Below are 16,583 nucleotides of genomic sequence, written 5' to 3'. Positions count from 1 at the left end.
GGGATTCCTGCCCGGGCGGAGGTGTTCCCTCCTCCTCCTCCTCTTCCCCCGAGTGTCTCTTGACATCATTTCATCCATCAGACTTACAGGAAAAAAAACGAAAAAGAAAAAACCACCGCGCACACAGCGCGAACCCACCCAGCCCGCGGCAGCCCCTCATTGCGCCGCGCCTGCAGGGGAGGCTCGGCGGGGAGCGGGGACCCCCGGCCCCCCCCTCGGCCCCCCAAAGGGAGCCGCCTCCAGCCCTCGGGGCCCCCCGGGCGCCCCCTCCTTCCATGGGCTTTCCCCTCGGCCTGCCCCGATGCGGAGCGCCGCCGCCTTCCCACCATGAGCTGGCTCGCCGGGATGTGGGGGCCGCTCCCCCTGCTGCTGCTCTGCGCCGCGCCGCGGGTCGGCTCCTCGTGGTGGTGAGGGGCCGGGGGGGGAGCGCTGCCGGGGGGCCCGGGGGACGGGACCCGCCGGGGGGCACCCGGGGCTTCGCAGCGAGCATCTGGGAGCCGCTGGTGGTGCCGTTTAATTTTCGCTCAGGGCTCCTGATTTGGTTCTTCAAGCGCCGCTTTGGGCTGCTGCGACCCCCGGAGCTCGGGGGGATGTAATGGGGTGGGAGGGGGGTCCCTGTCCCTGCCCCTGTCCCTGCCCTGCCGCTGCCCTGCCGCTTGCCTCCCGCAGGTACATGGGGGCCGTGGGCTCGTCGCGGGTGATGTGCGACAACGTGCCGGGGCTGGTGAGCCGGCAGCGGCAGCTGTGCCGCCGGCACCCCGAGGCCATGCTCTCCATCGGCCGCGGCGTGGCCGCCTGGACGGCCGAGTGCCAGCACCAGTTCCGCCGGCACCGCTGGGACTGCAGCGCCCTGGAGCGGGGGCAGCGCCTGCTCGGCCGCGTCCTGCAGCGCAGTGAGTGCGGGGTCAGGGGACGGGGGGCGCGGGGTGGGGGTTTGGGGGGCACGGGGCGCACCCGCGGCACCCCCCGGGGGAGAAGTGAGGGGCGAGGCGAGGCGAGGCGTGCGGGCATCGGAAGATGAGATGTGCGTCCCTCAGAGGGTGGCGAGGCGCTGGGGAAGGCTGCCCGGAGAAGCTGTGGGTGCCCCATCCTTAGAGGTGTCCAAGGCCGGGCTGGATGGGGCTTTGGGCAGCCTGGTCCGGTGGGAGGTGTCCCTGCACATGGCGGGGGGTTGGAGTTTGGCAGTCTTTAAGGTCACTTCCAACCCAAACTGTTCTGGGATCCTACGATAAGAAGCACTGCTTTGCTTAAAAACCACCATTAAGTCATAAAGACCTGAGTTTCAGAAAGAGAATTTGGGTATTTTAGCGGTTGGCCATGCAGTTCCCGCATCTCCTTGTTTCAGCACGTACTGCACCCCAAAAAGGGCTCCAGAGAAACGGGGGCTCCAGAGCGCAGCCGCCCAGCCCCAGCTGGGGACCCCAGCACCACGCCGTGGGCTGGAAGGGGCCGTTGGCATCCCAAGAGGATCCCAGCTCACCAGGACAGGGATGGCAGGTGACAACCCCTCCCATGTACCGGTCCCTCCTGGAGCATTTCCCCAGGAAGCACGGAGCAGCGTGCAGCCTCCCAAAGGGCGCCTGTGTTCCTGCCACAGGGAGCTGAGCAGTGGGATCGCACCCCTGCAGCCCCGCCGAACGGTGACTGCCCATAACCAGCCTCGTGCTCCCGCAGCAATTATTTCTGAGTCACCGCCGACGTCACCCGCAGTTTTCAGCTGAAGCTTTGGATGAGGTTTGTGTCTGGTGGAGCACGGCCCGGTTCCGAGGAGGCCGTGTCATAAACAAGTCAAAGCGCAGTTTGCCCAGAACTGGAATTTTCACTTGCAGGCTTATAGGAGAGAAGTCAGACACAAGGCATCTGCGCTGTACGCTGAGCCTGATTAGGCAGTGATTGCAATGGGAAGCATTGCCTGATATTGCTCTAATTTGAAATGTTTTTGATTAACTTAATAAACTCAAATGAAACATTTTTCTTCCAACGACATCAAGTGTTTCTTTTTAATTAACGTGCTAAGAAGTTGCAAAGTTTCTGAGCATGTTTTCTCAGAAATGAAATTTTCCAAAGAGCGTGATTTGTAACAAGCCAAGATTTCTTTTGTGTGACTTTGAAGCCAGTGTAGGAAAGGCAGGGTTTGACCAGTGCTTTTGCAAATTTTTAGCTGCAGTTTGCTGAAGGTTTGCACAGCACACAGAACTCAAGGGGCCATTCGTATTTGAAACACCTAGATGCTGCTGGAATATAAAGACTCAACAATAAGCTATATGGTGTGATGCTGAAGTCATCCTGTTTTCCCTAAAATGAAATTACAGGTAACATCGTTGCCTCTTTGGGGTCCTGCTTACTGCGATGATATTATCTTAGGGTGATGACTGCTCAGAACGGGTATTGCTCGTTGCCAGTGGCCCCAGCTACTGCACAATTTGTGTGCTAAAAACCTTCCTGCGGCTGAAAATGTCCCGTTACCATAGAGAGAGTTGTGTCAATACAACAGCTCTGTATTGTACATTATTGCATCTTATAGAGATAGACTTAAAAAATAAACTTATGCAATTTTTGCATTGAAATAGGTACCCTGGAGTAGGCATACGCTAGAAATATTGACGGTCTTTGATAAAATAAATTAACTTCATTAAGAGGAAGGAAAACTGCCTGAGCAGTTGGGGTGTGGAAGTCACATCTGCGAGGCCAAATCCTGCCTGGAGTATTACACAAGCAGTGCCACTGATTTCACAGAACTTGTTTGCATGAACTAAGGCCACCAGGCTTGGCTCTAGACAGAAAAGTTAAATTTAACTTATCCTCAGGAAAAAGACCCCACAGATTTCTCACTACTGTCTTTGAAGCACGCAAGATTATTCCAAGTGCCTCAGAAGAGGAAAAGCTAGTTTCAAAAGTTGGTTGCAGGATTTTGCAACATACGTGTCGTTTCAGTGTCCCTGTTTAATGACTTCTTAAACTGCTCTCTGAAATAGCACTTCATATATTTTTCTAAATCGACGAAACAGGATAGAAACACCAGCTGTCCTGTTCATGTATCTGTGCAAAACAACTGATCCGTGAAAGTAAATTAATCAATATCAGGAACAAACTTATAATGTTTTCCAACTCCAACACTATATTGATGAGCTTTTACCAGGGAGGGGTCCAAGTTTAAGCCATGACTAATTCTGACTCCGGGGAACATGCATTTGTGCGATTTCAGCCCAGTTTTGTCTTTTGCTTAGCAAAAAGTCCAGCATAGCTGACTTTTAACTGTTAGGATAGCTGCTCAGAGCAGCTACCTCAATGATTTGTAAAGCAGCCTCTTTGTTTCAGGCAGTCGGGAATCTGCTTTTGTCCACGCCATCTCCTCCGCCGGGGTAGTTTTTGCTATCACGAGGGCATGTAGCCAAGGAGAGCTGAAATCCTGCTCCTGCGATCCCAAGAAGAAAGGCTCAGCGAAGGACAGCAAGGGCCATTTCGACTGGGGCGGCTGCAGCGATAACATTGACTACGGCGTTAAATTTGCCAGGGCCTTCGTGGATGCCAAAGAGAGGAAAGGCAAAGATGCGAGAGCGCTGATGAACCTGCACAACAACAGGGCTGGAAGGAAGGTGGGTGTCCATCCCCCTGATGCCTGGAAATGCTCTCGGTGAGCTCTCACGGTGCTGGGCAGGTAACTGCTGGCTCTCGCTGGCCAGTCTCAACGGTTAGGAAAGAGTACGGGATGAGTGGAAGACCAAGATGCCATTTCCATCCCCCTTGAAGGTTCAGTGTGACGGGGGTCCCACATACAGAAAGAGCTATGGCTCATCAGTGCCCCCCTCCAAGTCCATTCAGTGATTCCTTCTGTAGGAAGATGAACATAAGAACAATTCTTCGTAGGGTCATTGTGGGTGGAGGTTTTGTTTTGAGCCTAATCCTTACACCTGACCCTTATATATGGAGTTTTAACTTCTGATTAAGAAAAAATAGAAGTTCCTAAGGGAGGCTGAAGACCACACTGAAGAGCAGGCTGGATTATTAATGAGTAAATTCAAAATACCATTGGAGAAAAAAAAAACATTACTATCTATTCCTCTGTGTGTATGGTAAACCAACACACAGAATGGGCAGAGATGAAATAGAATTACTTCAATTTTTAAGAAAACAGTCATAACACATGTAACTCCAAAAGGCTTCAGCCTCAACCTGCTCTCAACAAAAACCCTTCTCTCAACGTTGTATGAAAATCCCATTCTTTAATTTCAACAAAAAGAATCCTCACTTTGTTATTTATTGCAAGTGACTGGAGGGAGTAGTTGCCAGGCATATCGCCCACTGCTAGTGCAAGGGCTGAGGAAGTCATGCACCGATATTTGGCGGTGGTGATGATACGTAGTAAGAGTAGTGCACATAGCTGGAATATGCTGTTTCATTATTCAAAATGTGTTCAAAATTGCCTGCATCCATATCATCTGAAATAATACAGAAAGATATTTTTTTATTGCTACACCTAGCGCTTCTAAGACGAAGAGCCTTCTTGGATTTTGTGTCTTGTTCTTCTTAATGTAATACATTCAGTAGGAAGTAAATTGTTCATATTCTGATCTTTTTGTATTAAAAAGTTCCCTTAATATACTACTAAAATGTCTTACATTAACTAGCCTGTATTAGAAAAAAAAAAAAAAAACAAAACTAATTGTCATGAATTGTACTGAAAACAAATGATTTTTCTTCAAGAACACCTATGTTGCACCTGTTTGTTACCAGCAGGTACAACTAGTATATAACACAGCCAGATGAGGCTATTCAGGTCAGTGATATACACGGCTGTGGTACACAACTTGGGGGGAGCCAAGTTAATATAGCTGCTGGTACGTTACTGCCCAAAAGAGGCTGCAGTCTACTGCACAAGCAAAGACTTCTTGGGGGAGAATTAGCTCCATGCTGGGAAGTTCTTTCTGTGATGGTCAAATATTTTAGTAAATGTAAATATATATATATGGAAAATAGTACAACAGCACTGGTAAGCAGGTAGGCTTTTTGATTTATTAAAAATAATCAACACATTCTCATATGCTTTAGGGCCTGCTTTACAGAAAGTGCTGCTGATCTGCACCCACAGTTCAGTGGTGTAGGCTGAGTTTTGCAGGCACCTCACTACCCCAGCCCACCCACAAGCCAAGGTTTTTTCACACCCACAAAAGGGGAGGCCCATGTTGGTAGGTTCCTCTTAAATCTAGACTGTTCAGATTTTACTAATTCAAAAATACACTGAATAAGTATTTGTAGTAATCTCATAGGAATCATGCAAAGTAATATGCTGTGTATCAGTACAGGGACACCACCGGCAAAATAAGTGCTGCATCCTGATGTGCTTCAGGTATTCAAGGCCTCAGTCCAACAAGTTCTTTTAAACTTAGCTGTAGTTTCTCAGATCATTAAAACCAAGCATCTGCTTAAATCCCTTTCTGAGCAGAATCCCAGTCCTACTTTTTCTCTGAAGTTGTCACAAATACAACTTAACAGTTGGAAAGAAAAAGAAACGTACTTTGGCTACGTAACACATTCTTACTTTATCACCAAGTGCTTGAATGGGAAGTGCTGTTCTGCTATGCAGCAGTGTCACTTCTGGTCACACACCTTTTCTCTCTGTTATTCTCTTCCTATGATGCTGTTCCTCTTGTACAAACTCTAAAATGTTCATATTTCATGAACCTTTAAGGCATAATATTTATAGATCAGACATCCATGTCTTCAGAATTAGGAATGAATGATTTATTGTATATGAACCCATCTGTTGTTCCCTAACATCATATAGATAGCTTAAATGTTTGAGATGAAGCTGAAATGGCTTTCATGCTACCCAGACATTGAATTAATGATGAAGGTGATCACTGCAAACTAATGAAGGTCGTACTCTAAAATGTTTGTTAAAAAGTTTTATAAACATTTTACAAATATCTTATTTCTGAATTGTATGTGGATCAAATGCCTAGCCCAGATATGGTGTTTTGTAGAGGCTCTGTAAAAACACTTCAATATGAAATGCTTATGATTTTCTAGGCAGTAATTAAAACACCGTCTACATCTGCATAGGCATTTAGACACCATGCCTAAGAGCTGTTTGATGAGTCGGACTGTATCGTCAACTTTTTCACGGTAAATTTAGACCTGACTGCAATACAATTTCCATTAACAATTCAACACTGGAAATCTCACAGTATTCTCTGGATTTTTTTTCCATACAACGTAAGTGTCCATGTCAAACAGCAACTCCATGAAGCTGAGATAGGGACGCTCAGTATGGCGGTGCTTCAGCTTGAGCAATGGTGCAGTGGGGTACCTTCGCCTATCGAGGGGCTGAGTGATTCTGTTCATTACCCAGATTATTTCCTTCTGTCCGAGCTGTGATCTGGCATTATAGTGTGCTAGAGGTCTTTGGGGTGACTGGCGGGGGGGAGGCAAGGACACCCTCGGAGGATTGGTAGTATGGTTGAGTAAAGCAAGCAGAGCAGACCAACCATGCGAGGCTAACTTGATGCTACCAGTGGGTGTCACTACAGACCGTGGTTTCAAGACCCATTGCAAGCCTGGCATTACAGGATCAATGGAAAAGGATTGAGAAGCTTAAATGACAGTTTGTTTTACCTGTGTATATTTTACTGCGTTTCTAAACAGGCCGTGAAGCGGTTTTTGAAACAGGAGTGCAAATGTCACGGTGTGAGTGGATCATGCACTCTAAGGACCTGTTGGCTGGCCATGGCAGACTTTAGGAAAACAGGAGATTATCTGTGGAAGAAATACAATGGAGCGATTCAGGTGGTCATGAATCAAGATGGCACGGGTTTCACTGTGGCTAATAAGAGATTTAAGAAGCCAACTAAGAATGACCTGGTATACTTTGAAAGCTCTCCAGACTACTGTATCAGGGACAGGGATGTAGGTAAGCCTCTATCATTACACATGAATGGTTTTATTTCAGACATTTGTACTTTGAAGGTCAAAAAATATCATTATTAATGAGTGTATATATATAAATCCATGCATATAACCAGCAGGAAACAGGAAGGAAAATGCTCTGGAAGGATGGCTCTGCACAAGAATGATAGATCCGCAATGTCTCTAGATGTATGATAGCCAGTTCTAATACAATTCAGCAGTTTCTTCCAGATACTATGGAGCCATGGAGACTCTGCAAGGCAAAGGTTGCTTTTGGGACAAGTTTGAGCTATGCTCTGGAGGCTGCTCCATGCCATAATGCAGCCATGTGTATACTCATATTTCATAGCTCAGTGCAGAGCTGCCAGGTCCTGTGCAGAACCAAGTCCTGTGTTGTCCCCATGGTACCATCTTGGTTACACTGCTTCTCTTCTGTATTGTAAACTCCCAAGAGACAGGTGCCCTTTATCTGCACATTCCTCACAGCTCGTTGTGGACAGTCTCTAGCTGCAGACGCCCCTCTCCCCACAGGCATGAGATCTGGCAGCTCTGCTCTGGCACCAGTCAACGCACCATAGCATGGTGCAAAGAGGTCAGAGGATGTGCAGGTGACTGCAGGAGCACAGGTCAGTGGGGCACAGCATCCTGCATCCAAAGACACAGTGCTTACTCCTCTCTGTAAGTGAGCCTTGGCTCGGTCCATGACTACTATCATGCTTTCTGTAGAGTCATGCCAGCCCCAGTGGGAAGAGGTGAAGTTTCAGGGCTGCTGTTAACACTGGATGTTTCTGCTTTCAGAGGTTTCAGTAGAGGCTTTCAGTAGAGGCACCCTTAACAAAGTTCCAGGGTTCAAGGCATTGCCAAGCAGCACTAAGCATGCTAACAGCTGTTGAGCAGCATGTAGCATTTCCTGATGTGCCAATTAAGAACTAAAAAACAACTAAAGAAAAAGCAACAACAACAACAACAAACACATAAATTTGGAAAAGAGAGAGAGACTGAGTAATGTATGAAAGATGCTGTGGAACTAATTAATAGGTTGTATAACGTACCAGAGTGCACCCGGTATGACACATCCATAAGTATCTGGATAGCAATGCAGCTTAGCTCTTTTTGGCACCACTGTGTATTTACAATCCAAGTTTACTTGGAACAAGCATTGCAAAACAACTGTATTTAAATAAGAACAATATGTGAAATCCTGGTCATGTACGATTGACTTCAGTGAACCCAGAATTTCATCCAGTACACTTACATTGTGTAGTGTTCCTGGTTAGTTAAGTAGTCAAGGTAATTTTAAATGTTATTTATGGCGTTTGCAGGTGGTACTTATTACCTGCACAAGAGCACGTTGTTCCTTGAGTAGTGACCGACACCATAAAATCTAATACTTTAATCCAGGTGAATAAATGGGCATATTGTGGCATTGTGCAGAGACTAGGATTGATTCAAAACTTGAATTCTTTGCAGACTAGGTTTTATCCAGAACTCATTTCTTGAAGCTGCTTTTCTCACTATAAGATCTGTGATATTTTTCCCCTTAAAAGGAGAGTCAGTGCACGAGCCACTTCTGTGTCAAAAAGCCATTTAATCATCTCTGCAGTAAGCCTAGCCTAGCATGTCAGGCTTGTTATCGTGGAGGAGACTGGGCGTTTGTCACCGCGGTGTGCTCTGCTCGCTTGCCTGATGCTGTCAAGCCCGCCCGGAGATTGCAGCCTGACATATGCTTTTGCTCATCCCCAGATAACACTTCAGATGAGGCGTTTCTTTGCCACTCAGAATCCTGAGAATGTGGTTGTTCTGAAGAGCACATTTTTGGAAAGCTGTAGTAAACCTTCAGTGGGAACAGGAACAATTCTGCGGGATTGCCTGCTACTCTCATGGAGCAAAGAAGGAATCAGATAAACACAAGCTGATCTGAGTTCAACAGAGATAACATCAGCAGCTGAGCAGCATTTTTTCTTGATTAGTTTTATTTTGCCCTGTTGAGCACTCCAGAGCATTAGCCCTGTTAGATGATTGGAGGTTAAATGAAGTGAGATTATAGAAGTTTGAGTTTGGAAATATGCGGACAGCATCTCAGTGTCAGCTAAATGTAATACCACAGTACTTTATCATGCCCTTGAATATAGCTCTGCCTTTCGTTCTCCGGGGAATTCAAGCAATTTAGTGCTTCAGAAAAACTGTGAATCTGGAGTTTGATTAGTATCAGGGCTGAACGAAGGATTCCCAGAGCACATTTTATGAAGCACTGCAGCTTGACCAGGAGACAGCTTCACAGACTGTGAAATGACAAAGCCAGTATCCTCTGTGGCTTGGGTGTGTTAATACACATAAACCAGTAAATTAAAGGTACTCGGGAGTTGTATCACCAGCGATCTATCCAAAAAACCCCGCATCTCGCCTCCTCCTGTTGGAGCTTGTAGCTTTGGCTTTTCTCTCTGGTGGCAGGCAGCCATCGGAGGGTGCTGTCACTGGATACACCCCAGTAGTCTGTCCGGGAGGGGCAGTTGGACGTACGTACATGAATCACCCCAGCAAAGTGAAAACTGCTGTATTATTATTTTTTTCCTAGAAGGAAAAGAGGAGTCATTGCTTTGGGGAGAGAGATAATTTGTGGCAACCACTAATAGCAACTCACTTAATAGCAAGAGTGCATAATAAGCCAACCACTTCTATCTAGCATTAAGATTGCACGACTTTTAGAAAAGGACCGAAGGAAGGTTTTCACAAGTGTTCAGAAGTCACTGGATTCTGCTCATGTGGAAGCCAAAATCGTTTTTTCCCCACATTTTTGTACTCATAGTTCAATAGAAGCAGAGGTTGAACATCCAAGAGGGCTTTTGAAAACCCTGTTGTGAACTTACAAATTTTGACATGCTTTGCATGGTGTTCCCTTATATTAACATGAATTGCCAGCTGCCAAAATCAGTAAAAGCATATCCAGCACTATACATAGAGAGATTGGTTAGAGATGATAATGCTGCAAAAAGAAATAAAGTGAAGGTTTCACTGGTGGCAGCCCAGGTGTAGCATGCACTAGTATATCCCTAATGTGCAACTTCACCTCAGAAATGACCTAAACAAAAGCCTCCTTTGTCTGCTTGTAAACTTCTGGTAGAAACAGGTTAATTTTTTAAATGTTGTCCTTTTGCCATCCATGAAGGCTAGGTTGATTGAACACTGTAGCAAGTTTATCACATTTTGAACACGGTGCAAAAGCGGAGAATGCTTTGGGAATAAGTGCATGAGCAGCCATAGCATGGACATCATCAGTTCACTGGTAGATCCTCTATTGTGGGCTGTTGTTTGTAGAGTCTGTTAAAGCAAAGTAATGTGTTCCTAAAAAAAATCAATCCATCAAGTTTATTAAAAATTAGTTTGTGCAGAGCACCCATAAAACTTGGGCAGTGTTTGAGTGAAACCTCTTCCTGCAGGGAGACCTCCACCTAACTCACCCCGAGGTTTAGTGCAGGCTGAGCTCAGTTATGTGCTTGGGGTAGCTGGGATGGAGTTGCGAGAGCACCTCTCCAAGGTGGATGAGATAATGAAATCGCCTTGGCGAGCAAGGGTTGACTTTTTGCAATTGTTGTGGTAGCAGCAAGGCTTTGGCCCACTGAAGGTGGTGGTGGAGCGAAGAGATGGGCCCTGCCCATGTGCAGATGTTCTCAGGACCTGCTGATAACCCTTCTGAGATGTACCCCAAGCTGTTCTGAGTCATCCACAGGTTTCTCCCAGCGCTTGTTTGGTCCCTGTTTGGGTGCCATCAGAGCTGCCTCTGCCTAAATGTGAGCCGGGTGTGGCACATGTGGGTCATGAACGTGTGGTACCAGTCTCCCGCGTCCCCGACAAGTGGGCACATGGCTGTGTCTGTCTGAGAACTCCTTCACAGGAGTTCTCTTATTTTTTATCCCTTACCACCCCATCTAGGCCATTTGCTACATTTCAGAGATGAATAAGGAAGGCCAAATCTGGAGTGAAAGAAAAACATGAAATTAAATTACAGCCTGCAGAGTACTGGTGTTGGGTGAGACGTGTTAGCACTCGAAGCATGCAACCTGTGGAGAGAAGCCCATGTCGATCTCTGTCAGAAACTTTTTGCTAGGTTGTTCCCTGTGTGAATACTTGGTCTACATCTCCCAGTATTTGCACTGGCAATGTGTTAGGCGAAGTCCCGGCCCTCGGTCAGGGCAGGCGCTCGTCCCTCAGGGGCTGAGGAGGTGCCCTCAGGAACAGGCCACACCAGTGACCAAGGATCCTCTGGGAGCTGGAGGACTGCAGCAGCCATTAGCAGCTATGGGAATTGGAGTCAGATGCATATTTACTGTTAACTGAATCTGGATAAGCTCTTCTTTAGTCAATATGTTTCTGTCTCTTCGTTGCTGCCCCACAAAACCCCAGCTCTTTCAGACAAGGCTGCTTCCCGAGGGCACTGCCTGTCCCCTCAGACCCTCCTGTACTTGCCTGGTGTGTGTAGGGCACTCGTGAATATTTCTTGATTTAAAAATTGTCTTCAGAGCCCCTTTTCTGTCAATACTTGCTTTTATTTATTTATTTGTTTTCCAAAATGCAGGTGTGGAAACTTGGTTATTGTTATTAGGGTTTTAACTTTTTTATTATTATCATTATTTAACGTGAATATTGAGTAGTGAACTTTATTGCTTGAAGCCAGTTTTTTAATCAATAGAAATCGAAGGGAAACGCTCATGTTATATAGGAATAAAGTCATCATAATGCTTTTGGAATGGAGAGAAAGTAGTTTTCAACTTTCCATATGTTTGCTCAAAAAATAACTGTGCAAACCAAGAAGAAAGGAAGGGTTTGATCTACAGGCCACAGAGTTGGCAGTATTCAAACCTGTGGATATCTTGGCAGGTACGGTGTTGTGTGTCGGCATGGCAATTCTGAAACTTGAACTAAAAACAAAGAGGTTGCACGAAAATTTTCTGCGAGTTAGAACACAGTCCTGCCTCTTACGTGACGAGGAGGTGTGCTGCAGGTAGCGGGGCAGGAACAGCAAATCCTGCCCTTTTGCTCAGTTTCTGCTGGTGGCCTCGGCGTTGGAGCACCTCCAAGGAGTGCCGTGGTGTGCGTGGCTGCTCTGTCAGCTATTGCTCATCTTCTGTCTCATGAAAGGGAATGGGTTTTGTGTGTGCGTGTGTCGTAGCTGAGTTTGTTTTGGCAAGGGTTTTATGTTGAGGTGAGCTGAGTGTGTGTGTTGAATGCTGACAAAGAGTTGGAGGTGTCTGTCAGTCCCCAGTGGTGGAGCCCCAGCATGGGCTGCTCCATGTCCTGCTTTCCCTGGTGGGGGCAGGCGACCGGGGACTGTCCCCAGGCTCTGGTAGAGCCACAGAGATGCTGAAGGGGCTCTTTGAACTTCTCAAAAATGTTGGCTTTGCTCAGGAACCATGCCTTGCTATGAACCTTTCTCTTTCACCAGGTTCTGTGGATGATCTGGTCTCCTCCCCTAGTGGCATAGTGCTGCTTGTTGTGTGATGGGTGACATCAGATAATACTGGCTTTTGACTACCTGCTAGGGGATGAAATCATTTTCTTTTTCAAGTCGGTGGCAAAACTCCCATAGAAATCGGTGGGAGTTTCCCATTCAGGTTCTCTTGGCTGCTGTGTGATTTCCTCAAACATCTGGAAATCAGAATTCTGGGGCTGGGAAATAACCTGTGCTCGGCTGAGGAATGCTGCTGCTCCTTCCCGGGAAAGCTGCCGCACCTCATCGCAGCAGTTCCCGATAAATCCCCCTGACCTTATCACAGAGGTTGGCGTGAGGTCTTCCTCCCATAGCAGTTTGAAACCTAACCTGAATCACTGTTATTACAGATTATTGTCCTCGACATAGCACATCACATGGCCTAGGCATCCCAGGACTTCGTTACAGGGTCCCGTCAGCGTGGTAAACCTCCAAGACAAGCCCCTACAAATGTGGTTATTTGGTTGAAGGCATTTTGCACAGCCTGGGATGCGATAGATGTGTCTGTGGGCTGCACAAGCACAGCACCGTGCAGCTCTTCCAGCTCTTTGTGCTGCCTCATGGATCGAGGCGAGCATGGTAGCCTGCAAGCAGGGTTTGGTTTGCTTCTGCCACCGGCTTCCGATGTGACCATGGGCAAGTCACGCAGCTCTGCATCTTCCCAGGTCCTTCACTGGTTTCTACACCAACATCAGGTGTTCCCTCAAACAGATGCGGCTTCAGCCTGCCCCCGAGCTCCCCTCCTGCCCCGGTGCTGGGCAGAGCTGGGCAAACGGGACAGAGCTGAAATGGGGACGGCAGAGCTCAGCTAGGCAGAGCAGCCAGGCCTAAGGACCAGAGCGTGTCTCCGGCCACACCACACATTCAGCGTGCCCTCTTCTGCGCCATGCTGGCCAGCTAGCAAGGGAGCCAGGCACGTGCCCCTCCATTCGGGCCGCCTCCAGCCACTTTGTGCCCCCTGGGGATGGGCAGAGCTGTTCAAGTTGCTCTAGAGAGCTGCAGAGAGGCGCGGGATGTCTCCCTGCCCTCCTTCTGTCCCTAGCAGGCTGTAAATAGTTTCGTGCATTTTGTACCAGGAAAGAGCAGAAACCTTTGTACTTGCTCTGCGGGGATGTGTGGTGGCATGGATCATCAGCAACCCCCTGGGCTGGTGTGCACAGGGGCTGTTAACCACCCAAAATGCCTGCTGTGGTGTTGGGTTTGGCAGAGACTCCAACCTTCAGCAGCGGGGGCACTGCCCAGCGCGTCCCTTGCAGCCCTGGATGTAGTGGTTTGGGGTCTGGCAGCCCTCCCACAGCTCTTCTGTGGAGCGATGTGATGTTGCAGGATCAGATCCCTCACAAACGATGTCTCATTTTCCTATTTTCGTATGCTCTCTGTCTTCCCTTAAAACCCAGCCCCTGCTCTTTCGAGTGACCTCCGCTGCCTTCCCCTTGCAGGGTCCCCAGGGACGGCCGGCCGGGTTTGCAACCAGACGTCCCGCGGCATGGACAGCTGCGAGGTGATGTGCTGCGGCCGAGGCTACGACACCGCGCGCGTCAGCAGGATGACGAAGTGCGAGTGCAAGTTCCACTGGTGCTGCGCCGTGCGCTGCCAGGACTGCCTGGAGGTGGTGGATGTCCACACCTGCAAGGCGCCCAAGAGCGCCGCCTGGACGTCCCGGACATGACGGTTGGGTACTGCTGCCCTGCCTGGTCCACGCAGGGAATGCTTCCGAGGCCTCTGCTGGATTTATGCTGGTTTTGCCTTCGCCTTTCGTTACACAGAAGCTGCTCAATGACTATTACAGACTCCGCAGTGTTCACTTCATGTCTGCACGTGACTGCGTTGTTGCACGGTTTGTGTAACAACCACTGCCGTGCTGGAAGGAGCTGCTTCTGTTGGGGCTGTCCGAACCAACACACAACTCCGAGCTCCTTGAGGGAAGTCCTTCCTGCTGCTGGACACACGGCGAGATGTCAGGATGAGCCATTTCGTACTGGATGCCACCAAACATGGGGGCTGCGGGTTGCTACCACTTCCTGCTGAGGGCCTGGTGCTGCTCATAGCCATGCCCTGGGTGCTCGGCCTACTGGGCTGAGACCTGGGCCCTGAGCAGGGACTCCTCCTTGGAAAACTTTGTGGCCAGGATGATTTTGAGGCTTTACCAGAGGTGAATTTGCCCACCCATCTGCTGTGGGGTGGTGTGTGCGCTGTGGTGGCCCTTACAGCTCTGGGCTATGAGGTGTGCTGGGCAGAGTCTGGCCCGTAGGGGAAAGCAAAGAGCAGCAGGAAGCGTTCAACTGCAAGAGTCCCATCTGCTATTAAGGAGCCAAAGCAATTGTCTTAGGTATATATTTGTGAAAACTTGCCTTAAGGACTTATAAAAGGTTATTAATACTAACCACTGATGTTTGTTTTTTGTTTTTTCTTTTTGATCTGAAGGATCGAAGAAAAGTAATTCCAGCCCATTGACAGCTGGAGACAGGACACTAAACTACCTAAGGATAAGATTTCCTATTTTTCATGTACTGAATTTTACTGAAACGTTTGCAGAAATCTGATGGAGAAAGCAATACCTTGTCTTAATAACAATTGGGTTTCATTCTAAAGAATCTATCAACTCCTATGTTCTTTTAAATTTAATAAACCTAATATAAATGTGCTCAGAATGATACTTTCAGTTCCAATGGGGACTTCCAAATGAGTTTTTCTCGGAATGCATGCTGCACAAACTTGCAGCTGATTGTACATTGGCCTTTGATGGAGGCAGTTGTGAACTGTGCCAGGTCTGTGTTCTGGGCTCAGATCAGCACAAAACAACAAAGTGCTGGAAATGTGCATAGGCTTATGAGGCCCTGAAGTTGTAGCCTCACAGGAGAGATGCTGGGGAGCTGTGTCAGACAGGGAACAGCCAGCTTGCTGAGGAGCAGGGGGAAGAAATGGGGCCAGTGCCACCAAGTCTAATAAGGTAGCCCTGGAAGGCTGTGGAAAAGCACACATGAAGTGCAGGGACAGGCACAGTAATGAAAAAATAACTTCTGAAAGGGAGGTTGAATGGGTGACAGAAAATATTTCCATGTGAAAACGAAAAATGGAAAAGACTGGAGGAATCTTAGTGTGTACAAACAGTGCGTGAAAAAATAATTGACAAGAAGCACACCATGGCAATAAAGCAAGGTGAGTAGTCAGGTTAATGTGTTTTTTGTTTTGTTTTGTTTTCAAAGAATATTAAAACAGAATGTGTTTCCTTTTATTTTTTATTTTCATTCAAAGGTCTTGAGAGAGCAGTCATTTAAATCTGAAATTCATTTAGAAAAGCTTTAATCATTAAAATGGGCAAGGCATCTCCAGAAGGCACAGCTGGCATTAAAAGATTAGGAGGATCCAGAAAGCTATTTATCTGGACAAAATAATGTTCCTGTTAATGTGTACAGCACTAATGTAATGACCATGGTTAGAAATAAACAACAGTCATGCCACTGGGCATACACCCGGTGCTGGTGGGGATAGCCCTGCAGGTGTGCTAGTCACAGTGTGCACATTCCCCACGTGCATCCGCAGTGCACAAATGTATATATCTGTACACACTTAAAGTTCGGTGGTTATGCTGGAAAGTCTGGCTCTAGGCTGGATACGCAAAATTTCACATCTAATTGTCTTTAGAGGTGAGCTCTGATGAGAATTTTTATTAAAATTTCATTGTGAAATTAAATGGAGTTCACAGTCTGGGCAAGGCCACGTTCTAAGCCTTAAAGAACCTAAAAGCAGCATATTATTATTTTTTGGTGTGTGTCGGGTGTTTGGAACAATTCAGAGATCCTTTGAGTAATCTACAGATTCACCATTAGTAACACTGAAAAGATTTCAGTGTTCTGGAAAAAAAAATCTCACTGCAAGGGAACTTGTTCTAGGAAGTTGAATAAAAAGTAATGAAATCAGCTTCAACCACTTCTTAAGTTCATCAGCAGCAGACAAATACACCTGAATGCTACAGTCCCATGTAAAATGTTTTGAGGTCACTGCATTAAAGGTGCTGGAACTTTTATTTTGGCAGAACAAAATATCACAAAACATGGAGCACTACTGGCAACAACCATCAAGCTTTACCTTACATGAAAATGTAACTAAGATGTAAGTCCCTTTACTTAAGTCTTCATTTTACCTGTGCAAGAAATGATGTAGAAATAACCAATATGCTGATAGAATGCCC

At 47.2% G+C, this 16,583-nt stretch overlaps 1 protein-coding gene across 1 annotated transcript; it reads left to right on the top strand.

Moving 5' to 3' along the window:
• Positions 1 to 363: 363 nt before the first annotated feature.
• WNT2 (Wnt family member 2) lies at positions 364 to 14,060 on the top strand (the record flags this gene model as incomplete). Its single annotated transcript, XM_084296384.1, has 5 exons — positions 364 to 407; positions 670 to 893; positions 3,319 to 3,596; positions 6,646 to 6,910; positions 13,831 to 14,060. The coding sequence occupies exons 2-5, from the start codon at positions 674 to 676 to the stop codon at positions 14,058 to 14,060; spliced, it is 993 nt and encodes a 330-aa protein (XP_084152510.1). The 5' UTR covers positions 364 to 407; positions 670 to 673.
• Between the last annotated feature and the right edge of the window lie 2,523 nt (positions 14,061 to 16,583).

This window comes from Netta rufina (assembly GCF_964035555.1).
Source record: "Netta rufina genome assembly, chromosome: 1".
Taxonomy (NCBI): domain Eukaryota; kingdom Metazoa; phylum Chordata; class Aves; order Anseriformes; family Anatidae; genus Netta; species Netta rufina.
Note: the sequence above shows the minus strand (reverse complement) of the source record. Positions and strands in the feature narration are given on the sequence as shown.